Source organism: Malus sylvestris, chromosome 5 (assembly GCF_916048215.2).
Source record: "Malus sylvestris chromosome 5, drMalSylv7.2, whole genome shotgun sequence".
NCBI classification, from domain to species: domain Eukaryota; kingdom Viridiplantae; phylum Streptophyta; class Magnoliopsida; order Rosales; family Rosaceae; genus Malus; species Malus sylvestris.
In genome coordinates this window covers 46,559,388-46,582,791 of record NC_062264.1, presented here as the reverse complement: position 1 = coordinate 46,582,791, position 23,404 = coordinate 46,559,388, and the positions used below count along the sequence as shown (strand labels likewise).

Here is a 23,404-nt window from a genome sequence, read left to right as displayed (position 1 = left end):
CTACAAGGCTTTTAAAACTTGGAAAGGACGAAGCTGCTTGTCTGTATAGCACATCGAAAAGTTGATCCACGTGCTTATTAGGAGCTGGACGTCACTCAATGTGTTTGACTTGAGTCTCGTCGTCACACCTGAGAATCGAGATTATGTGATGTAGTTAAGCTACTCCATGCATTGTCAATTGTTTTAGGCTAGAGGGATTTTGAACACTGAATTCCCGAAAATGAGTAACCATTCCGTAACCACAAAAGCTATATGATAAAATCACCCGCACTGTGATTCGAACTCCATGCCTGATAAAATCAAATGCATGAATTGCTGCTTTCTGAATTCTGATCACGATGAAACTCCGGGTACTCCCTCACAACGCTTTTCTCGCACACATATCAGTTTCACTCAAGGTAGAACTTTAGGTTTATAGTTTAATTGTCATTCATATTAAACGGAGAAAAATTATGGAAAATAATTGAGGGGTAAAAATGAATCGTGAAGATTTGGTTTTCTTGTGGATTTCAGAACAAGAGCGGCAACGACGTCGCGTAAGGGACGACTGAGAGTTGAAAATGCTAAAGCAGGGGATTTCCCATCACAGCAAATTAGCAATGAACATGAAGCGGGAGCATCAGGAGGGAACAGTGACGTTTGGGAAGTTACTCAGCTCGAAAAAACAACCGCGGAACGTCTGCTCTGCAGCACTCCGAATGTAAGCGTGTTTGTATAACTGCATTGTCATTTCGCATGTCCAAAGTTGTTGGAGACTGAAAAGTTTGTCACGCTGTGTGAAATGTGTTACAGGTTTGGAGGCTGTAGCTTCTAAATCGGCTAATTTCCCAAAGTGGTTGCGTTTGAGTCATATAAGGCGGCTTGCGCGTTCGTTGAATAATTTAGGTGGCGAGGTTATTGGTAATCACCAAATCGTAGCACAGGTGGCTCCAAAGGGTGGTGCTAGTAATGCTTCTTGTAAGTTTGATGGTGTTAAATATAATCTATGAATCTAGTTAAGCAGGAACTTAATTGTTTATGATCTTTAATTTTTATATCAAATAGGTTTCCGAATTGGAGATTTTAAATCTGGGAGACTTCCAAATGGACTGCGTTTCAGTTGTGTTAAACGTCTTGCGCGGTCAATAAATGTTGGATTTAAGTCAACAATCTGTGATAATTTATATATGCTAATAAATAATAAATGCAATAGAAACTAACAGAATATAAACTAGAATATGAATTATAAAACAGACAACTTGAAGATCGAGGCTTGCGTACCGCAATGTCCTTGCAACAGAAATTTCGTCCCTACTCTGTGCTTGTAGTTCTACGGACGTCTGTTCCACCAGGATTCAACGATCTAAGTCAGAAATTCCAACACCGGAAAATAGACTTCTGGCGAATATTAATGTGGTTCTCTCAGTAAGGATGTTTAAGATTGCAGGAGGAGATTTACGATTTTTCTATATTGTAAATGCCATGCAGATGGATGTATATATAATGTGATTGTACCTGTTCGCAACAGGTATAAGGAAGGGATGCAACTGTTGGGAGACATCTGCTGAAATGGGTGTTTTTGTTTCTGCGTTTTCACACTTCAGACTTCATCTGAAAAGATGAGTCTGTTGGAAAAAATAAATAATTAACTAATTTAAATTCGAAATTAAAAATAATTAATTAATTCCGAAAATAATTAATTAATTTAATTATTAGAGCCCCAAGGCCCAAGGCCCATCTTTTGACAATTAAATATATATTAATTATATATTAATTATAATTAATTATATATTAATTACCAAATAATTAATACACCCCAAAACCCAACCCCAAGGGTGAGCCCAATTTTAGTCTCCAGGCCTATTACTCAAATTACTTTCTTTAAAGAACAAAGCCTTATAAAGTAATAAACTTTTTTGGGAATGGCCAATGTGGGACAAGGAAATTTCTACTTAAACTTCCAACAATACCCCACATTTGAGTTGAAATTTCATTCAAAACTCCAATAATGACCCCACATTTGAATGCAAATGTGTGACTAGGCTGCCTAAAACTGAGAGAGAATAGTCATAATATGCATCGGGTGAAGTGTCTTTTGGACTTGAACTTACCCTAGTGAAAACATATCGGGTTTACTTGGTGACGCAGTGGATGTGGAAGATCTTGAACTGTTCACCGCAGTAGTAAACCAAGACAATATGCTACACACATATCATGGCTGCCACACGTCAATTCATACGGTTGTGTTCATTTTGGCCCTGAACAGATTCCGGATTTCGTAGGAGCTTTAGAGAATTTAGCCATGTCAATTCTCATAAATGTGGCCCCATTTACTCCTATATAGGTGACATTAATTAAGAATAATCTGCCATATTCCTCTTGATAACAAGATATTAATGTCATTAAATGTATAAAACATAACCCCTGAAACGTCAACAGACAACACACATTTTATCATAAGAATGGGTAAGTTGTGTGTTCAACTTTTGAATCAAACTCAACCAGTTTGCCTATTGAACCTAGACCATGGGATCTTCAATCAGCTAGGTTAGGTTTCCGCCCAGTTCGATTCATTGAATTGGCTTAAGACACATTCCCCTCGATGTAAATAATATTTGCTCTCTTGGTAGGCCTTTTGTCAAAGGATCAGCTATATTTTCCTTTGACTTCACATAATCAATGGATATTATTCCATTGGAGAGCATCTTCTTAAGAGTATTGTGTCGACGTCTGATGTGACGTGACTTCCCATTGTATACATGACTTTTGGCCCTTGATTGGGCGGCCATACTATCACAATGTATACATATAGCCGTTACCGGCTTTGGCCACATTGGAATATCCTCCAGAAAATGTTTGAGCCACTCGGCTTCTTCGCCAGCCAAGTCTAAAGCTATAAACTCGGACTCCATGGTGGACCGAGCTATACATTTCTGTTTAGAGGATTTCCAAGATATTGCTGCACCTCCCAAGGTAAAAACATATCCACTTGTCGACTTGGATTCTGTAGTGTCAGAAATCCAATTGGCATCACTGAAGCCTTCTACAACATGTGGATATTTTGTGTAGTGTAATCCGTAGTCAAGTGTATTTTTCAAATACCTTAACACTCTTACTAAAGCATCCCAATGCTCTTGTGCCGGATTACTTGTATATCTACTAAGCCTACTTACTGCATAAGCTAAGTCGGGCCTAGTTGAATTCATCAAGTACATTAGACTTCCAATTACTTGAGAATATTCAAGTTGAGATTTGGCATCGCCTTTATTTTTCTCCAACTTGCATCCAGCATCAAAAGGAGTCGCAGCAGGTTTGCAGTCAAATTGACCAAACCTTCGTAATATTTTTTTCGTAATATTTTTTTCTGCATAATGGGATTGTGTAAGGACATATCCTTAAATATATATTAATTATATATTAATTACCAAATAATTAATACACCCCAAAACCCAACCCCATGGATGAGCCCAATTTTAGTCTCCAGGCCTATTACTCCAATTACTTTCTTTAAAGGATAAAGCCTTATAAAGTGATAAACTCTTTTGGGAATGGTCAATGTGGGACAAAGAAATTTCTACTCAAACTTCCAACAATAAATACTTCTACAAATGAGGCTTCTGTTAATGGCCCGAAAGGTACTAAAGAACAAGTAGATGAAAGTCTATTAGTCATTCATTTTTAGTAGCCTAATGCATGTTAGGAACACGCAACGTTTGCTTTGTCCATGTACTTGTTACTGAGGATTGCACCTCTGGTCCAGTCGAGCAGAATCTGTCTGTGGAAGAGATTCGAGTGATCAGTGATGATAAGCCTAAATTTGGACAAACTATTGATGTTAGAGGAGAAGTAGAAGGAGCTGACGTCGATGGTAATTCTCAGCTGCATTTTCCATGTGCGTAAAGCAATGGTTGGTGTTTTCGTATGCTTTTTTTTTTATTATTATTTATTGTGTACCAGAGAATTCCTCATTGATGTGCCCCATGAGATGTTGGTGTCCCGTTTCAGGATAAACACTCCCTCGTGTACTAATGTCAGGACGTGAACTTTAATCATGCACAAGAAATGGACTTTATGCAGCTCTTCTCTACAGGTTCTTCACTGAAGACCAGTAAGTTGGGAACTGTTCATCTGTTTTTTCTTGGATTCACGTCTATTTGTCATTGATAAAAGATTAACTTTTAACTTTAGAAGATGAAATTGACATTAATTATCACACAACAAGAACACGGGTGTATGTATTCTGTGTCTGTTATTATTGGTGCACATCTGCAGGATATGTTACTTCATCGTCAAGTTGTTATTATCTCCTCTTGTTACTTAAAAACAAAGGGTCAGTTGAAGTGTGGCATTAAGATTGATTACCACTTTTTTAGTCGAAGATGTAAAATTTAAGGCATATAGACCACACACACATTTGTCTCAGTCAACATGAGATAACTAGGCAGTGGACTTGCCGGGAGCGAGCCATTGATGATCAACACATTAAATAATGAAGTCGATAGAAATTGAGCCTTTATTGTAGTTGATTGATGGTTTATAGTAATGGCTGATTGTCGTTTCCAAGCAACTTAATTCGAGTTTTCACCTTATCATCCCATTGTAACGCCTTCGCCACCCACGGTATAGCTATTTAGAGTTCTTTAGGAAGCACCATGTCCACTGCAACGAACTTATGAGAGTTTCGAAGCTACATTATTTGTAGGCTTCCTAGCTTATAGTTTTGTCTCTTGTTTCATCTAACATGCTTTGGAAGTAAAACAAGAAAAATTAGTGTTAGGAAATCTTTATGTAGTGCTGATCGTTTGTTATAACTTCTCGTTTATATTTCAAGATTGTATGACAGAGGAAGCTAACAGATGACGAAAGCTTGTTGGATTCAGAAAACTTGTTGGCAAGACTCGCCTATTTCTTCAAACAATTACTCGCAGTCGGAAAATCCAGGAGCTGGAGTTACGTTTTGCTGCGCTGCTGCTGGCAGATTTTGATTAGGGAAAGAGAAAATATTCATGAAGGCCTTGAATTAGCAGTCTAGGTCTATATTGTCAATGAATTCTAGCTTCTTGTTGAAATTTTGGTCATGTTTTACTGTTCATTGTGTTTTTTCTGTTTCAGGTTACACTCCACAATTTGTTTTCTCTGCATCATATATATTGCCCACTTGTCACATTTTCTCGTTGGGTCAAGTATAAAACAAGGATTTCTCATATTGCACTGCATATTTCATTCTTGGTGGTATCTAAAGTCAATCATACACTACAACCGGCTTTATGTTCCCCATATTCCACTGCATAATTGACTTTGTATACTGCACAATATCCTCCTAGGCACTAGAAGTTTTTCTTCAAAATTGGTGCTCAATTCAGTTAACGGAGCAGGTTTTACACCCCATTTTTTTAGACCCTCACACATCCCTCAATATTTTTGGCCATCATATTAAACTGGACAAGATTAACACGATGTACAGGAGGAGAAAATTAATGTGTTTATCATTTTCATTTGGTTAATAGTACTTAACTATATATGATAAATAAATTGTGAGACCCAACACTCAGACCACGTGTCAATACGGCCCCAACACATAAAAACCACATATGGCACCCCTTGATTTGTCATGTTAACTTTACCCCACTTTGCCCCACCTTGCCTCTCACACCCATTTTTTATACCCAAGAATTTCTCCTGTGGGGTGTGGTCTTGAAAACACACTTTGCAATGTGTGAGATATCTATGTATGAAAATTGCATGCCCTTTATTTTGTTTCAGTTATTAGTTCAAACCGCATTGACTACAATAATTTTCTAAAAATGTCAATCGGCCATACCGTATTGAACCGGACTAGACCAAACCGGATGGATGAGAAATATTGTGTACTTTTTGAACTTGTTTTCCAAGTCACCGATTTGTTTTCGCAAAACTTTATCTGCAAGCTTCCCTATAAACCTCCCAGGTTTCGTCCATCCTTTACACAAATCCTACTTGAATTAACAATAATTCCTCTTGTTATTTTACCTCCAACACTTTTCTAATTAATATTAACGGTAATTCCTAATCATATTATCTTAAAAAAAAAAAAAAACTAATCATAAGTGTAATAAAAACCCTAATCAACCAAGGACTAGAATCCTACATAAACTGGGATCACCGCACTCTATATTTAACCAAGACTCGAACCTGTTTTTATGCTAAATAGCCTTCTGCTTCTTTTTATTGTTTTTGAATTCTGATTTCTTTCTCGTCTTCTGGTTCTTGAGGTTCTTGAAGTTCTTGAAGTTCTTGAAGTTCTTGCTCTCTCTGTAACAATGGCGACTTCATGTTACTCTGCTTCCGACCCTCCCAATCCAGAGACTCCTTGCGTGCCTCCTTCTTACTCTCTTCGACGACAACAAGAAACCGACCTCTGCCATTATTTCGGCAACGTTCGGGTAACAGTGGACAAAAGCAGCACTAGTTCTCCGGGTTCGTCTTCATATGCTACTCCCACCAAAATCCAACAAGCACAATCTGATTTTTATCCGAGATACGAAAGCGGGTTCAGAAATTGTCCGAGAGCTCCAATGGCATTGTATTCACAGAGTATATGGGGAGGCAATAGTGTGAGCGCTGGAGGTAATCTTCGTATCCACTCTCCCAATTCATGTGTAATGTATATATAGTTTCGTATGCAAGACTTTAACCGTCTTTCTTAAAGACATGATGCGTTTGGAAAACTTTTAACTGCAGAATTTTCTTTAACATGATAGGATTTATTGACTGTTCTATTTTTTCGACCTTGATCTTCCAAGGGTAGAACCTTGCTTAGGGATTAAACTTGAGGGTTTTAGTCTCGATTGTCTTCAAAATTTGATACTTTCTTACAGTACATCTTTTTAGCCTTCGACTTTATGGTCCTTTCTACGCTTAAACCATAAAGTCGAAGACAGATTATTTTCTACGCTTAAACCATAAAGTCGAAGACAGATTATTTTATACCCTAAATAATACTGATATCAAGTGTTGAAGGCCGAGTAGAAATACAGAGAATCTCTCGTCCTGTATATAAATGTTACCTTAATTTTATGTGTGTATAGGTTAATAGTCTATGTAATTTATGTTCTTGATTTTCTAGGAAACTTTATGGGTTCAAACAATCTGAATGTCCATCAACTTATTGGCAATCCGGCGACAGAAGAAAGGACAAGAGCAAATTGGAGTGTTGGAGCAACATCTACATCTTTGGGCAATTGGGCACACCAGCTCAGCCCTTTTGGTAATAGCGATTGTGACCAAAATTATGGAGGACAAAATTACAGAGGCAATGTTGAAAGGACTGGATTATATTATTTCAATGGTAATAATTGGGCACAAAGTTCAGGAATACCTAGTGAGATAGCTCGACTCGCTATGACTCAACTCGGATCGCAGGCCTTGGTACAGAGAATGATAACTCCCAGCGACCCATTAGCAAAGAGTATGTTACTCGAAGGGGTTTTTGGTTCCTTATTCGAGGTGATGTGTGACTTTCATGGACACTATGTTTTTCGGAAGCTTGTTGAATCATGCAATCACAGTCAGTTGAGACTCATTGTGGCTAAGATAACTTTGAATTCTAAACCACTCATCAACATATCAGTCTGCAATTATGGGTATCCATCTAATCCTTATTCCTTAACCCTCAAGAAAACAGTTTGCTTTGGAGAAATATATCTGCGTTTTATGCTTCATAGTTGTGATGGACTGGTTGCTTAACTTGTTTCTGCAGCTCAAAATCAATTCAAATGCTGATCAAGGTGCTCGAGAAATCGCCCCTGATTTACACTTTGACATCAGCTCTATCTAGTGTTGTCGAAGAACTGATGACCAATCGTACAGGATCCTATGTCATCTTGAAGTGCTTAAACCAACTTGACATTGAGAAAAATAAGGTAGCTAGGGTTACTTTATGTTTCTGTTTTGGACACATATTTTAAGCGCTTTTCTGAAAACTTCAACATTTGGTTGATTTGATTACAGAAAATATATGAAGCTGTTGTGAGGCTTTGCGTCCGATTGGCTCAGCACGAAAGGGGATGCATACACTTGAATGAGTTCATCACCAACAGTAAAACTCCATACAGAGAGAAACTCATGGACAAAGTCTCGAGCAACTCAAAATTCCTTTCTCAGGATCCTTCGGGGTACAGAAAATCCCTCTTTCATCTTATTGTTTACATTTTGTATAATGTCATCATTTCTTTTCTCGGGTTAACTGTTCAGCAACTTTGTTATCTTTCAGGAACTTTGTTGTCCAGCACATCTTCACGCTATATAACCCAGTCTTCTCTGCAAAGATATGCTTTGAGCTTCGAAATCTTTACATACAACTCTCATTGCAAAAAGGCGGGAGTCACGTTGTAGAGATGTGCTTAAACTCTTTGGGAATGGAAGTTGTAGTGAATGTTTTTCTAAAGTATGACAAACTCTGGCAAGTTGCGCGAGATCAGTATGGAAACTACGTGATCCAAACAGCATTGAAGGCCACAAAGCGCGAAAATAGCCCCCTTCATCAAATGCTTCTAGAAAAGCTCAACAAAGATCGAAGTGAACTCATGGTTGGGTTTGGAAGGAAAGTGCTGAGCGTCATTGACAAAGGGATCCCCCTAGAATAGTAATTGTGAATGGTTGATCTAACAGCCGGTTGACGATGATGTTGTTGAACATTTGCATATATTTTGTTTGTTATTCTGTTGAAAAGCCGCGAATTGAACTCAAAGAGGGGATGAGTGGATCCAGTATAATATAATTTGTACACTGAATCAGAGTGGAAAATATAGGAGGGCTGGCTGCTCATGTATTGTGTCTACTAAGTTGGTGTTCTTCTGATACTACTGCATCTGCAGCAATGTATGTCGTTTGAGTCTGGTAGGTTTCGGAACTGTGCGTGTAATGGCTGTACCTCAAAATATTAATAAGATTTGTTAATGTTTCTCTTGATTGATAGTTTTCCAGTTTTATATACAAATTATGACAAGAAGTTGTTGAATTACAAGGACTCGATCATCGACTCCACTATAAACTGCAGGCAGAATGGTAGTCTGTTTGATGTCTCCTGCATGTGTGGGATGAGGTTTAATGTTGTTTTACTTAACACTTGAGTGTATATAATATCGTTTGTTTAAGAAAAAAAAAATTACTCGTCTTTGTTGATTCATATTGCTATTGCACTTGTTTATGCAAAGTTTTACATATGCTCAATTGCGGGGCCTACGTACCAAAGACCCTTGGGCCCAAAACAGAATAGAGTCAAACCCTAATTTTGTTTGGGGGCGGCCGTATTAACTATCACTCATTCCTAGCCACGCGATGCACATCGGACGGTATTGACGTAATGTGCTGACATTATAAAGCCTCCTGTCCATGTGCTTAATTAATCACTCTCTTATTTTCATATGCTAGTGCTAGGGTTCCAGTCTGCGGCCCTGTTCTGGGTTTTTAGGGTTTATCTGCGAAGTCTGGGTCGACTTTCTTTCAATTTATTTAGTGCTTTTCGATCTTCCACTTAGATTTTCCCTTTTCTGTTCAAAATTTTGATGCTTTTTTGTTTGTTGTGTTGTGACGGGGGACATTGATCCGTCTCCAACTGAAAGGAGCAGGCAAAATCGGTGCCTGTACATTCCAAAAGTTAACGTCGCATAAAGATTATCGTCGACGTTGATGGTCCTTCCGGCTTCGGCTTGGGAGCTCCTCCGTCGACGGTGGTGTCATATCCTGTTGCCTTGTGGTGATGCGGTATCACTGCCTCCACCGTTTTGGCGGGCCATGAGACCAACATTTGTTTTTTATTCTGAATGTTTACAATTAATTTTAGTTTTTGGAATATAAACTTAAATCTAATCGTAAATCACACGTACACAAGAATACAACAATATATGAGAGTTACATTTATACACAGAGACTTGTTGCTAGAGAGGTTAGGGTTTGCCATATTACTTGTTGCTAAGGGTTTTTCTCCCCTCTTACGTACTTTATGGGCTAAGTAATGAGCCTCAAATATTGAGGCTCAATCTATGGGGTTTTTCTCTCCTCTTACGTAATTTATGGGCTAAGTAATGAGGCTCAAATATTGAGGCTCAATCTATGGTATAACACAAGCTACTGCTTATTCAGAGCGACTTTTGACTCTATTTATCAGAAACATAGAATGGAAAAAGATTAATAAATATAAGCAAAGAATGGCAAACCAAGTCTTGGTTCAAGTTTGTTTGCTCACACCACACTTAACCACCATTAATCCGAGCCTAGCTAGTCTTTGAGAATTCCAACCGAATACAATGTCTGTATAATTTCAGCACTGCACTTGCTGATACTAGAGGCATACGAATTCAATAGTTGAAGGCACAATTTCTTTTAGGTGCTGCAGAGCATGAGCTCTTCCTTGCACTTCCTCTTTGACCTCTTGAACTCCCCTAACCCTTTCGTTAGAATGTGATCCAATAGGATACACCCAACGCCGGACAGGATCGATAATTATTTTCTCCAGTGCAGCAACGTTCTTTATAAGGTGCATGACATGTTCACCAACACGTGGATGAGCACGATACCCTACTACTTCCACCACCTTGAGGTTAGGATGGGGGGAGCATTTGGCAGCTCTCCCTTTATCTTCTCCTAATTCAGAGGATGGAAAATCCAACTGCAAAATGAAAACTATCATTGTACACACCAAGACCATCAAGTCTATTAATTATATCATCTTCTGTAAATGCTATGGAAATATTATCTGTTCACACTTTTCTTGCTTAAGTACTGGTACTGGAATCAACAAAAGTGCACAGTTATCTACTAAGGGGTTGTTTGATAACCGTTTCGTTTCAGTTTTCAGTTTTCATTTAAAAAAAAAGTGAGAATGGATTGCTTACTAAACGGCACCTAATTTTTATAATGTAATCTCCCAAGTACGACTACATACCTTTAACACAAGTCTCTCCAGGTAAGGAGATGCCTTGATGAACTCAATTAAATGACAAAGAACCCAACAATCATTTACACAAACCCTTAATTCCAAATGCTTGAGATTTGATAATATAGGAAATACATCGTTCTGATCGTACATCTGCAAGCCGAACAAGGATTAAGTAAACTACATAACGAAAACAGAAGAAAAGAAAACCAGCAAATTATAATTGCATATACTAACCGCTCCATCGATGGGCAGCATGAGGACCTCTAGCTGAGAAAGACAGCATGACAGTTGGGTGAAGGGAAGCTGTATGGATCGATAGTAGATACGACCCTCAAACAAGAAAGGTTTAATACGCTCATTAACGCATACCTCTACAAGTAAAGGTACGTTACTGAGAAGCAAGTTTACCTGACGTCCCACATACATGAATGAAACAAGGTTTGCATCACGAATCTCAATGCTTCTGAGGGCAAAACAAAATTGAATATCTAAATATTTCAATGCCATCGACGAACCAACTACTCTTAAATTAACCAACTTATTGTTAGCACTGTCCACTTTTAATCTTTCAAGAACTGGACAATTTGACAGTAAGTATTCAAGAACTTTTCCAGACACGTCAACATAATTGAAATAAAGAACTCTGAGGAACTTAAATCCAACATTGTATCCAGAAGAATGTAGACTTGAAATGTCAGAATGGGTGGGATTGAGCTTCAAGGTACAATCATTTTGGAGACCTAAAAGTTGGACGGGAAAGGGATAGACATCTTTATAGTTAGATCTCAATTCATTGCAAAACACCAGCTCAAGTATTTGAACTCTCTTATTCATTGCAAACTGAATCCACTTATCAATGGAACTTGTAAAATGACCATCTATATCAAAGTAAGCCCGGAATTGTTCGATAACAGGGCCTCTATGTTGTTCCACCACAGTGTTTACCCAATCGACATATCTCTGTCTTAGCAGGTCTTTTTGTTCTGGTTCTACACGCAGCAGGCGGCAATAATGTTCACCCAGCTCATGTTTAGGATCAAAATCGAGAGTCACGGTAGACGCCCACACATATTGCCATCGCTTGGAAAGAATACTGGTAGCTCCTGCTTCTTTTAGTGGCAAGAGAGACACAATAGTAAAGAGAATTTCTTCTGGCAACTTGCTAATTCTGTCCACCAAGTTGCACTCGCCGCCCTTACTATTCATCATTCTTTTTGGCAAGCGTCTCCTTTGCCTATAAACTATAAGGGCTCCTAGTAAGGGCTGCTGCTCCCTTTAGCACAAAAAGTGAGAATCGAACTTCATCTCTGTTCAATTTCATGATACGATTATACAATTAGCGTCATTTAAGTTGATCCAAAAGAAAAAAAAAATCACTTGGTTTACAAAAAGCACTATCAACAAATATGAACAATGGCTGCTAACAGTAAGGAAATCAACCAAAACAAAGCAGTTTTACATCATGGATAGAAAACGGGGCAACTGTAATTTGTACAAGAAAGAAAGATCCGGGGAAAAACATAAAGCCGCGATTTTTATGAAGGAAACGAGAAAAAGGTGCAATTTTGATGCTAATTTGATATCTGGGAAAAAAGAAAGACGGCATCTTCATACAAATCAGACCACCATACCAGTCAGTCACAGTCAGCCTCAGGTAAACATAAACATTTAGCAACTTAAGAAGAATAAGAGACTGTATTTACCTTGTTGCATCGCATGAGTTGAGAGGATGGAGTTGCCGTTTTCTTCATAGAATAACAATTCCGGAGATTCATTTTTTTTTTTTTTATAAATTTTTTTTAGATATTTTATCAAGAGAGGAGAGGCGAGAAATTTGAACAAACAAAACCCACAGGGATTATATTTGATCCGCTTCTGTCTGAGAAAATGAGTAAAATGGTGTTTGTGGGGGTCGGAAGTGGAAACTGGATCTACAGGGTACGTATGATCTGAGGCAATAAAATATCACCACGTCGTACTATAGGGGCATTTCTGTCATCGAACCTTTTTTTCTCATAAATTATTTTTTAATTATTAGTTTTCAAAAACTGAGCGATGAGTAAAGAGTAGCGGCTGTGGGGCCTGGGATCACGGGATGGGATGGTTTCCTCCAGTCCAAATTATTTTTAGTCCACCAAAACATCATTTCAACTGATATCATCGACTGGTAACATTTTTGCCTGCAATTCGGACGGACCATGGTGCTAGTATTCCTTACCAATTATGTCATCGATTTGAAGTACCACCACCGGATTTGCTAGTATGCAGGGTTTTCGGCCTTTAGATTCTTGGTTAAGATAATTTAATGACAAGATATGACGGCTAAAATTTTCATGTATAAAATACACTCAAACATACTAACGTCAACGACCTTATTTGACTGCAATATGTACTTGTTCAGACCAAAAGATGAAAAAGCAATACACCCTTTGATCAATTGTTGATCTTATATCAACATTAAGTCACAACAAAAAGCAAACATTTAGGTTTAGGGGTCAATTGGTGACTAGGATTGGATTGATTAACTCGTTAGTCATCATTACAGTAAAGGAATGTTAAGGTAGCGAATGATTTTGCATTTTAAGGCAACAACGTACCTTGAATATAGTGAATTATCCAACCTGATCCAATTCTAGGCACCAAATGAGTCATTAAGGTCAAGAAAACAAAAGCAAAATGGAGGGAAACACCATCATATCTTGCATTAAGAATAAGGAACCAATAAATGAAAAAACACAAACTGGCTAAGAAGTACAGTGCATTTTGATAACTGGATTTTGAACATTGTATAAGCTTTTCTAATCCACCTTTCAGGTCATTTACATCTTCTACCTCAATTTCTTATCTTCAACCGACTGAGTGAAAACATGTTTCTTGAATGAACATTTAAACAAATTCAAGAAATTAGATCACATGGAAAAGGAATGCAAGGAACATTAGTGGGAACAAAACAAAAAAAGAAGAAGAGGGTTGTTGGGACCCGCCAAAATGATCCGTCCACACCTCTTGTGTTGTGTATCCCTAAGATGAACAGCACCCACCTTTTTTAGGCTCTGCAACTGCTGCTTCTTGGCTCCCGTCTTGCAAAACCACCGTCTTTCCACTCCCTACCCAACTGGGGTCCTGTTTCTTGAGCTCCTGAGATATCATAACTTTGCGGCTTAGTATGTTATAGATCTCTTTCACAACCATCTGAAAAGCGGCAGAGACATTGGACGAATCAAGAGCAGACGTTTCCATAAAAAACAAACCCTGTGCTTCTGCCAAGGCTTTGCCCTCAGAAGTGGGTACCTCCCTGGCATCCTTGAGATCGGACTTGTTGCCAACAAGTATCGTAACTACGTTCATGTCAGAATGAGCTGTTAAACAGTATATCCACCTGATCAATCCTCAGTTCATCACATTAATTAAGGACAAATGCAAGAAATCTTTTGAATCCACAGGGGTATAGGAAGAACAGATTGACTATTGAATCAATATTTAAAAGCCATTACTTCATTTAAGATAGTCCACTAAACAAGCCAAATATTGAGAATTCTTCATTGAGATTACTTAGAAAGTAAGCCAAATAATGTATAATGTTGACAAAAGTCTCCACTTGACCAAACAAACAGCCCCAGAAGAAAAACGTACTTGAAAAGAAAATTATAAGTAAAAACTCTAGGAATACTGTCTAAGAACTTACTGTGGAGTTCGTTAAGCCATCTGCCAATGCTATCAAACGTCTGGTGTCTACTGATATCATATACCAAAAGAGCACCAACGGCACCTCTGTAATATGCAGATGTGACAGCCCTGAACCGCTCTTGACCAGCTGTGTCCCAGATCTGTGCTTTGACTTCTTTACCATTGATATCCACCTTTTGGGTTTGGAACTCTACTCCTATAGTTGACTTCGAATTAGGGTAGAACTCATCTCTAGCAAATCTTGCAAGCAAATTGGATTTTCCAACGGCTGAATCACCAATTAAAACAATCTTGAACAGATAATCCTCGGTCTTTTCCTCTTCGGAATAAAAAGCCATTGCCCAAACTCCACAGATTTTTTAAGCTAATGAACCATATTAATAATGAGTAGCCAGGGTGGATCTTTAAGAAACTAATAACCTACAAAATATCTACTTTTCCCCCTTCAAATGATTCTCTGGACAAAAAGAAAAAACAGTTGTCAGATGAACCGTGTAAGGCAGGAAAGGTATATAATGGGAAAAAGGCTTTTCAGCAATTACAGAATCCGAGACTTCCTTACAAAGCTAAGGTAGGATTACAGATTGTGGCCCCTATGCCTTCTCTTAGATGCTTTCTACATATGTAAATCTATCTGGGAAGCTTTCTCCTTTTCAAATTACAATCTAGCCGTACAGAAAAAGTGCCAAATCCTGCAGCATCAAGAAAGCATCAGGAATTACAGACTTCTAACAATTAACTGGATTTGAAATGTTAAAGGCAAGTTATTCCACCGTAGAGATTTTTACAACTATTATTTTAATAAAGGGACTCGAACGAGAGCATAAGATGTAAAAGAAAAACAATTTAACCAATCAGCAAGCAAATGTCTTTGTGATTGCAATCTACATAAGTACGTATTCTCCAAAAAGTTTACCGTCACACAGGCTATAAGAAATACCTCAATGCCTTCTTTGCCTTAATTTTGGCCTCCTCTCACTCCATCTTTCCCTCTGAAACCTAGAAATAATGACAACGATTTACCTCATTCAGTTATTCTTGTAATAGAATGCACTATGAGGCAGAGGCAAAGAAATGATGATGAAACAACATGAAATTTGAGATTTCAAGAAAGTTCCCAATGCGAAACATTATCGCATGATATAACATAAAGGTCCACATAGCTGCACTATTCAGAATATCAACTTTATACTGTAATAATTGCCATTAAACACTGAAAGACCAAACTCACGAAGTAAACCACTTAGTACCATTATGCTAATCTTCAAAGTCAATTAAAAAAAAGGGGGACTCCAATCACAAACCACATTGATCAACTACTTCCCGAGCAAGAGCTAAACCGAATGATCCCCATTCGCTCCAAAACAATCCTAAAATCAGAGGGGCAATTTACTTAAGTTTTTCCTTTTGGGAGTAAAAATAAATTCGCACTATTCAAGAAAACAGCATGATCACTGTATAACTCAGACCCAATTCTCGAATATAGCTGAAAAGTCAAAGGAGGGAAAAAAAAAATTTCATAGCTTTGACTGATTGAATCTCTATTAAAAATATACCCAATTGAATATCATACTGTGGACGCCTAAAAACCAAACCCAGTAACAATCACTGGTCATATCCACCAGGCCCGAAATCCTATTGAAAGATAATAACTTGTACAGTAAATTAGTACATTTATTGGCAATAATATGTACGACACAAAGAAATAATGAAATTAAAATCCAGAAATTACCAGATTGCGGGGTCAACAACGGATCAATAGCTTGGACGTGTCCAAACCTGCAACAATCCGATCCATAAAAACACTTTTCAATATCAACCCAATACGCAAAACAAACCAAATGATATACAATCAATCGAAAGTTTCACAAATACACGAAATCGGAATTTGGAGATCCAAACGAGCCGTAACTCGTAAGGAATACAATTCTAAAATGTACAAGGTTGAGAGAGAGAGAGAGAGAGAGAGAGAGAGAGAGAGAGAGGGAGTGACCGTGGATGATGAGACGGATGGCAATCAGCCGTGGATACCGGCGGTGAAGGGCGGTGATAGGAGGGGGGAGGGCCAGCAGAGAGAGAGGTGAGAGGATGAAAGGGCACAGAGAAAGCGTCAGAAGCACACATCGGACAAATGAGAGGGGGATGAGGAGGACGACATCTAAGGTAATTTCGGAATATGATAAAACACATGAGGGCTTTTTCGTCTAAGCGTTTGAGTTCAACGTGAAAACAGTAACGGTAAAACAGTTATAAGGTTCAATGCTGGGCCAAGATAAAAAAGGCATTGCGCATAAAGTTAAATTTTGAGAGAGGCCCAATCCGCAGACTGAATTAGAGGAGTTCAAATCTTCTAACTCAAAAACTCTATGCAGCCTTTCTACGCCCTATTTATATGAGTGACACGTGTTATTTTGACTTAATTATTTTTAGTTTTTAATTTTTTAAACGGGACGGATTCATGCTGAATTTAGGCTAGCTAGCTCGTCACCTCTAGGAAAGAAAACTTATTTGTTATATTTACGGATTGTTAAATTTATAGATGTGATTTCAACGTATGTAGCAATCAAATTTACAGATGTTTTTACAAATTTATGGAATGTACCGAGTTGATAGTCTACTCATGCCCTATTTTCATTTCTTGTGCGTACTAGATGCATGGTAAGATAGACATTTTTTTATGTTCATACTATTACGTACCTTTTTCACAAATAATAACAATATTTATAATAATTCCGCATGTGTATGTTTATCTTAGACTATCGGTCTCAAGTCCGAATAAAGATGAGGGGAGAATAGGTAAGGTAGTCGACAACCGACACTTTATTCTTCACATCGAATTCCTATGATATTAGCTCTCGCTACCATATATGATGAAATAATTTCATTCGGTTTTTTCTTTTCTTGCCATGTTAATCTTGTTGATGCACAAAATCAGCGAAGACTTTGGTACAACAGAAAGTGTCAGGTTTTGTGACCTTCGCTTGGTTGCTTGGTTGCTTCAGTCACTAGTGAGGATAAGTACGTAAATGAATAGAGACAGAGAAGCAAACACAGGATGTACGTGGTTCACCCAGATTGGCTACGTCCACGGAGTAGAGGAGTTCTTATTAGTAGTGAAGGGCTTACACAAGTACAAAGGATCAAGCTCTCAATTTAGTGAGTTCTTGTGAATGATTTAACACAAAATGGCATTAGGCAATATTGTGGGGGAATGACCCCTATTTATAGAAAAACTTGTAGCTTTGTCACATTGACATGTGTCATGTTATGATTGGTTCTTGATGTTGACACGTGCTGCGCTCTGATTGGCTTCTAATCTTGACACGTGTCGAGTAGTGATTGGCCTCCTGGTCGGAGGGGAACTCTTCTGGGTCCTTGACAGTATAGCGTTGGCCGGTGCTCGGTAGTTTCGGGATTGGTCAAGTATGGTACAAACAGTGCTCCCCTAAGTTCCCGAGTGAGGGAAACTCCTCGGTTGGGGACTTGCAAGATCCAATCCCTTGAGTAATCACGAAACTTCTAAGTACCGAAGTGTGGTCTGATCTTCATCTGCCCTTCTCTGGAAGTACTTTTCCTCCATCCGGGAATGGTGTATTTAGCTGATGTTGACGCACAAGGTAATGTATCAATTTCACTTGAAGCTTAGTTGTAGTTTCGGGCTTAGTCAAGTGTGATACAAACCCTATAGTAGGAGTCCCCCAACTCGCCGAGCTAGGAGATCTGCCGAAAGAGGTGACAGACAAGGTAAGCAGTCAAACTTCCAAGTAAGCAACCCAGGATCAGAGGTTTGACTTCGGCTTCCGGTTGATTGTTCTCATTCTCCTTGTCTCTCATTCAACTGCCAGGATAAGGAGAAGCAAATGGATAAGAGATGATATGAGATACTTTTGCTTTTGAAGAAGTAACTTTCCACAGGCTTATTCTTGAACTGTGCTGGAGGGTTTTCTGGTGCCCTTCAGAGTATAAGGCCGACTCAAAAATTTGAGGGTCAAAACAAGTCCATCAAATCTAGAGTACGTTCGACCTTGATGATATGGGATACTTTTGCTGTTGACGGAATAATGAATGTGGTATGGAAAGGTGTCGTGCTGTAGTGATCTGTATCAGCTCACCGTTGAACCTTCTGCTTCAATCTTTTGCATGGCAGAAGTGGTGTGCAACCTTTGCATTTAAATGGTCCTTCAGAACATTCCTTCATAGTGACTCATCCACGCTTGGCAGCTTCAGTGTAAAGAGCCAATATCTGATCAACTGTCATGAGGTATTTGCCGGTGGAATTCGTGACCTTGACAGCAGTTGAGGATGAGTACTCGAGAGCAATGCTAAGTAAGCAACCAGGCAAAGGCTCCAGGCAGTCAGTTCCAAATTGGAGGTTTGATTTCAGGTTCCAACTGACTGCTCTCTTTCTCCTTGTCCTGCAGGTGTGGACAAGGACAAAGACAAAGATAGGGAGAAAGCATGATATGGGATACTCTTGCTTTCGACCCTGATGATATGAGATACTCTTGTTCTTGGTGTGGCTTATTTGCTGAGATATTATCGGGGGGAAATAAAGCTGAGTATTTCGAGAGGTTATGTTGAGGGTGCCTTTTCGAATGCGAGAAAGGGTTGAGCATTTTTGCAGGTTTGCCTGTCCGTTGAGGAGGGAGGTCAATGTATATAGGGATTTCCCAATAACAAGTAGTAATGCTATTCCTTTACCCTTCTTGGTCACAGCAATGTAGTGGGAGCTGCCAGCTTCACGTGTTTTAATTTTGTCAGAGCACTTTGAAAAAGTGGTATGTGGTATCTGGAAAGCTGATGTTACGTGTGAAGATTACAGACAAGCTTTATCTAAGGAAATCTGGCTCTCGAAGTTCTGAGAGTTGTGCCTCTTCGGTTTTCGAACAAGCAATCCCGTCGAGGATCTGACTCTCGAGATTCGGAAAGCGGTGCTACTCCGGTTTTTTAGAAAGTAATTATGTTGGGAGTCTTTTCTCGAATGTGAGTAAAGGTTGGACGTTCTTGCCAACCTGTCTTGCCGCAAAACCCGGAGGTCGACACACATAGGGACTTTCCAGTTGTCAAGCAGTGGTGCTGTTCCTTTACCCTTATGGGTAATAGTAGGGTAGCTGGAACTTCGAAATTCTCGTGCCTAAACTTTGTCAGAGATCTTTGACAAAGTTATATGTGGTACCCGAGGAGTTGATGGTGCATATGGAGAGCGGTGATTGAACAGTAAGATTCACGTGCTTTCTACTTCACCAGAAATCTTCGACAGATTGCCCGTAATTTCCGCAAAGCTGAGTGTGCATGTGACAGGTGCTGACGAGGCTGAAAAAGCAGGTGCTTCTTCGATTTCTGAGATCGGCCCTCGTGGTCTCTGAGCAGCCCAGCTTTTGAGAAAGCAAACGCCTCTTCGATTTCTGAGATCGGCCCTCGTGGTCTCTGAGCAGCCCAGCTTTTGAGAAAGCAAACGCCTCTTCGATTTCTGAAGCTCCGTCGAGTGCAGATTTTTATAGAGGCTGGCATTAAGTTCCACAGCACACTTGAATCTCTACCAGTAGAAGCTCATTTCTTGCACTTCTAAGATCTTGATTTGTCTGACCTCTTCCTTCTTCAACACATTTGAGAAGAGACAGCCACGCCTTCTCCAGACAACATATGGCGCCCATCCTTCATATCCCCTACTGGTCCTCTTACCGTTGGGGATTCTGTGATGAAGAATGATATGACCGCTGCAGTGGTGGCCAGGAACCTTCTCACTCCCAAAGATAATAGACTACTTTCCAAACGGTCTAATGAGTTGGCTGTTAAGGACTCTCTGGCTCTTAGTGTTCAGTGTGCAGGTTCTGTGTCTAATATGGCCCAACGCCTATTTGCTAAAACCCGCCAAGTTGAATCATTGGCTGCTGAAGTGATGAGTCTCAAACAGGAGATTAGAGGGCTCAAGCATGAGAATAAGCAGTTGCACCGGCTCGCCCATGACTATGCTACAAACATGAAGAGGAAGCTTGACCAGATGAAGGAATCTGATGGTAAGGTTTTACTTGATCATCAGCGGTTTGTGGGTTTGTTCCAAAGGCATTTATTGCCTTCGTCCTCTAGGGTTGTACCTGGTAATGAAGCTTCAAATGATGAACCTCCAATGCCTCCTCCTTCTGGGGTTTTGTCAAGTACTGAGGCTCCGGATAACCACCCTCCGGTGCTTTCTCTTTCTGGGGCTCTACCGACTGCTGAGACTTCCCCTAAGCAACCTTTGTGAAGGCTCCCTTTTGTTTGTTTATTTTGACTCATGTATATGTACATATTTGTGGCTTATCGAAAATATTAATAAATAAGCTTTGCTTCATTTCAACATATTGTGTTAAATACACCAAAGCCTTCTTCATAAAGTTCTTTGAATTTTTGCTTTTGTTGAAACCTGTATTGTTGAAGCTTTGTGAGTGAAGCATGTAGTTTGAGGTAGTGTTCCCTTAATTTCCCGAGTGAGGAAAACTTCTCGGTTGGAGACTTGAAAAATCCAAGTCACTGAGTGGTTGTGAGACTGCCGAGTATCAAGGTGCAGTAGCATATGGTGGGAGTCCCCCAAGTCTTCAGGCGAAGAGAGTTGCCGAATGAGGTGTCTCGCGTGTTACTAATTTGTCAAAGTAACGAATTCTTGTTTCGATGTCACACATTCGTATATGCTTTATCTAAAAATATTTCCAACTTTTGTGTGTTTGATGCTGCATGCTATTGACTAGACAAGATCAAGTGCAATTAGTAGCTTTTCTCTCTTTTTCATCTTTTCTTTGGTGGAATTGCTTTTCGTTTCCACTAATCAGCCTGAGTGGATGCAAGATAACACCTTTCTCTATAGCTCAGATTGCAAAGTCGTCTTCATGAAAGTTTTTCCTTATCTTGTGAACTACAACATATCCAAATTTGAGATCCATCGGAGTAGTACAACTTCAGAAATTCAAGTATGATGAGTAACTGTTCATCAATGTTCTGTTAATCCGTCAGACTTGTTGTGAGCTTCGAAACTCCATTTTCTCTTGTTCAGATCAACATACTTTCTTCATCGAAGTTGTTCCCTAACTTGTGAACTACAACATATCCAAATTTGAGGTCCCTCGGAGCAGTATAACTCCAGAAATCCAGGTATGATGAGTGACTGTTTATCATTTGTCTGTCAACCCGTCAGATTTGTTGTGAGCTTTGAAACTCTATTTTCTCTTGCTCAGATCAGCATGCTTTCTTCATTGAAGTTGTTCCTCAGCTTGTGAACTACAACATATCCAAATTTGAGATCCCTCGGAGCAGTATGACTCCAGAAATCCAGGTATGATGAATGACTGGTTATTATTTTTCTGTCAACCCGTCAGATTTGTTGTGAGCTTCGAAACTCCATTTTCTCTTGTTCAGATCGGTATGCTTTCTTCATTGAAGTTGTTCCTCAGCTCGTGAACTACAACATATCCAAATTTGAGATCCCTCGGAGCAGTATAACTCCAGAAATCCAGGTATGATGAATGACTGGTTATTATTTTTCTGTCAACCCGTCAGATTTGTTGTGAGCTTCGAAACTCCATTTTCTCTTGTTCAGATCGGTATGCTTTCTTCATTGAAGTTGTTCCTCATCGACTCTTTCATAACATATCAAAAATTCAGGATGAACTAACGGTTAAATATTTCCAGATCTTCGAAACATCACAACAGCTTCGAAATCTGCAAGAAGCCGACTATCATGTTTGGAGCTTCAACACTTTAATTTCCGTCGCTCAAACAGAAATGGTTCCTTCTTGAAAGTTGTTCATATGCTCAAGAACTATAGGGTGTCCAAAATTCAGCTCCATTGGAGAAGAGCAGAGGTTGCAGAAATTTGATAGATGAAAGGAGGCGGAAGAGGGAGAGAGAGAGAAAAAGTCTCTTGGGTTGGATTTCTATTTTGGGGCAGATTCTAATTTTTGTAGCACCTTCATTATTGATGAATTGCTTGTACTTTTGTCCATTATGAAACTTGGGACTTTGGCTTGTTGTTGGATCTATTATAATATGTTTGGGAACATATATAAGTGAATAAATAAGAAGGAAAATTTTGGGCCCTTGTGGGTGTAAAACAAAAAATGTTTATGTTTACCCAAGTGTTTTTGTACAAGTTCAAGGGCATCTTGGGTTTTGTGAACAAAATTTGTTTATTTGGAGCAAGGTTTTGTGTTGAAGCTTTGTAGGTGAAGCTTTGGTGTTGAAGCTTTCTAGGTGAAGCTTTGATGGTGAAGCTTTGTAGATGAAGCTTTGTAGATGAAGCTTTCTAGGTGAAGCTTTGATGGTGAAGCTTTGATGGTGAAAGTATGTAGAGGGAGCTTTCTAGGTGAAGATTTTTTAGGTGAAGCTTTGTAGGTGAAGCTTTTTTAAGTGAAGCTTTTCGGGTGAAGTTTTTTTTTTTGGTGAAGCTTTGTGGGTGAAGCTTTTTAGGTGAAGCTTTGTGGGTGAAGCTTTGGAGGTGAAGCTTTTCGGGTGAAGCTTGTTGGGTGAAGCTTTTTAGGTGAAGCTTTGTGGGTGAAGCTTTTTAGGTGAAGCTTTGTGGGTGAAGCTTTGGAGGTGAAGCTTTTCGGATGAAGCTTTTTGGGTGAAGCTTTTTAGGTGAAGCTTTGTGGGTGAAGCTTTGGAGGTGAAGCTTTTCGGGTGAAGCTTTTTGGATGAAGCTGTTTTTTTTTTTTTTTTTTTTTTTTTTTTTTTGGCGCTTGACACGGTCTTCATTTGCTTGTTTTGTAGTGACTGTGGAAGACGGATTGCTTTCTGATTGAGAAGGGTTCTGGCATCGCTTGCTATGAATGTAAAAGAGTGAGGGCTGAG

General features: G+C 39.1%; 3 protein-coding genes, 1 long non-coding RNA gene and 1 pseudogene across 8 annotated transcripts; 3 read left to right on the top strand and 2 right to left on the bottom strand.

Moving 5' to 3' along the window:
* Positions 1 to 252: 252 nt before the first annotated feature.
* On the top strand, positions 253 to 4,331 carry LOC126622979 (uncharacterized; annotated as a pseudogene).
* LOC126623553 (pumilio homolog 12-like) lies at positions 3,570 to 8,928 on the top strand. 4 transcript variants are annotated; one of them, XM_050292464.1, is made up of 8 exons: positions 3,570 to 3,614; positions 3,740 to 3,886; positions 3,985 to 4,087; positions 4,811 to 6,585; positions 7,085 to 7,601; positions 7,718 to 7,880; positions 7,969 to 8,132; positions 8,231 to 8,928. In XM_050292464.1, the coding sequence occupies exons 4-8, from the start codon at positions 6,279 to 6,281 to the stop codon at positions 8,601 to 8,603; spliced, it is 1,524 nt and encodes a 507-aa protein (XP_050148421.1). In that variant the 5' UTR covers positions 3,570 to 3,614; positions 3,740 to 3,886; positions 3,985 to 4,087; positions 4,811 to 6,278; the 3' UTR covers positions 8,604 to 8,928. The 4 variants fall into 4 exon arrangements, with proteins under 4 accessions (XP_050148421.1, XP_050148423.1, XP_050148420.1 ...); XM_050292466.1 differs by lacking the exon at positions 3,740 to 3,886 and having other exon boundaries at positions 7,145 to 7,601; XM_050292463.1 differs by lacking the exon at positions 3,740 to 3,886.
* Positions 8,929 to 10,077: 1,149 nt separating this feature from the next.
* LOC126624792 (F-box/LRR-repeat protein At3g58900-like) lies at positions 10,078 to 12,834 on the bottom strand. The gene is made up of 4 exons (XM_050293900.1): positions 12,601 to 12,834; positions 11,132 to 12,204; positions 10,904 to 11,047; positions 10,078 to 10,627 (listed from the first exon to the last, which is right to left on the bottom strand). The coding sequence occupies exons 2-4, from the start codon at positions 12,104 to 12,106 to the stop codon at positions 10,301 to 10,303; spliced, it is 1,446 nt and encodes a 481-aa protein (XP_050149857.1). The 5' UTR covers positions 12,107 to 12,204; positions 12,601 to 12,834; the 3' UTR covers positions 10,078 to 10,300.
* An 804-nt stretch (positions 12,835 to 13,638) lies between these two features.
* On the bottom strand, positions 13,639 to 16,746 carry LOC126624652 (ras-related protein RABA5a-like). Of its 2 annotated transcripts, none has more exons than XM_050293736.1 (6): positions 16,578 to 16,746; positions 16,317 to 16,363; positions 15,525 to 15,583; positions 15,147 to 15,276; positions 14,583 to 15,041; positions 13,639 to 14,235 (listed from the first exon to the last, which is right to left on the bottom strand). In XM_050293736.1, the coding sequence occupies exons 5-6, from the start codon at positions 14,920 to 14,922 to the stop codon at positions 13,919 to 13,921; spliced, it is 657 nt and encodes a 218-aa protein (XP_050149693.1). In that variant the 5' UTR covers positions 14,923 to 15,041; positions 15,147 to 15,276; positions 15,525 to 15,583; positions 16,317 to 16,363; positions 16,578 to 16,746; the 3' UTR covers positions 13,639 to 13,918. The 2 variants fall into 2 exon arrangements, with proteins under 2 accessions (XP_050149693.1, XP_050149692.1); XM_050293735.1 differs by having other exon boundaries at positions 13,639 to 14,256; positions 16,578 to 16,742.
* A 4,398-nt stretch (positions 16,747 to 21,144) lies between these two features.
* Positions 21,145 to 22,653, top strand: LOC126621612 (uncharacterized). The gene is made up of 4 exons (XR_007623106.1): positions 21,145 to 21,709; positions 21,793 to 21,890; positions 21,974 to 22,071; positions 22,247 to 22,653. It is a non-coding gene; the product is annotated as an uncharacterized LOC126621612 (long non-coding RNA).
* Positions 22,654 to 23,404: the final 751 nt, after the last annotated feature.

Bases quoted from the DNA above. Each gene is read 5' to 3' on its own strand.
- LOC126623553 (XM_050292463.1), top strand. From the start codon at position 6,279: ATGGCGACTTCATGTTACTCTGCTTCCGACCCTCCCAATCCAGAGACT. The intron at 7,602-7,717 runs GTATCCATCTAA...TTGTTTCTGCAG, and splicing joins ATATCAGTCTGCAATTATGG to CTCAAAATCAATTCAAATGC. The intron at 7,881-7,968 runs GTAGCTAGGGTT...ATTTGATTACAG, and splicing joins TTGACATTGAGAAAAATAAG to AAAATATATGAAGCTGTTGT.
- LOC126624792 (XM_050293900.1), bottom strand. From the start codon at position 12,106: ATGATGAATAGTAAGGGCGGCGAGTGCAACTTGGTGGACAGAATTAGC. The intron at 11,048-11,131 runs GTTAGTATATGC...TTCGGCTTGCAG, and splicing joins TGCTGCCCATCGATGGAGCG to ATGTACGATCAGAACGATGT. The intron at 10,628-10,903 runs GTATGTAGTCGT...TTCATTTTGCAG, and splicing joins TGGAGAGACTTGTGTTAAAG to TTGGATTTTCCATCCTCTGA.
- LOC126624652 (XM_050293735.1), bottom strand. From the start codon at position 14,922: ATGGCTTTTTATTCCGAAGAGGAAAAGACCGAGGATTATCTGTTCAAG. The intron at 14,257-14,582 runs GTAAGTTCTTAG...ACTGTTTAACAG, and splicing joins ATGGCTTAACGAACTCCACA to CTCATTCTGACATGAACGTA.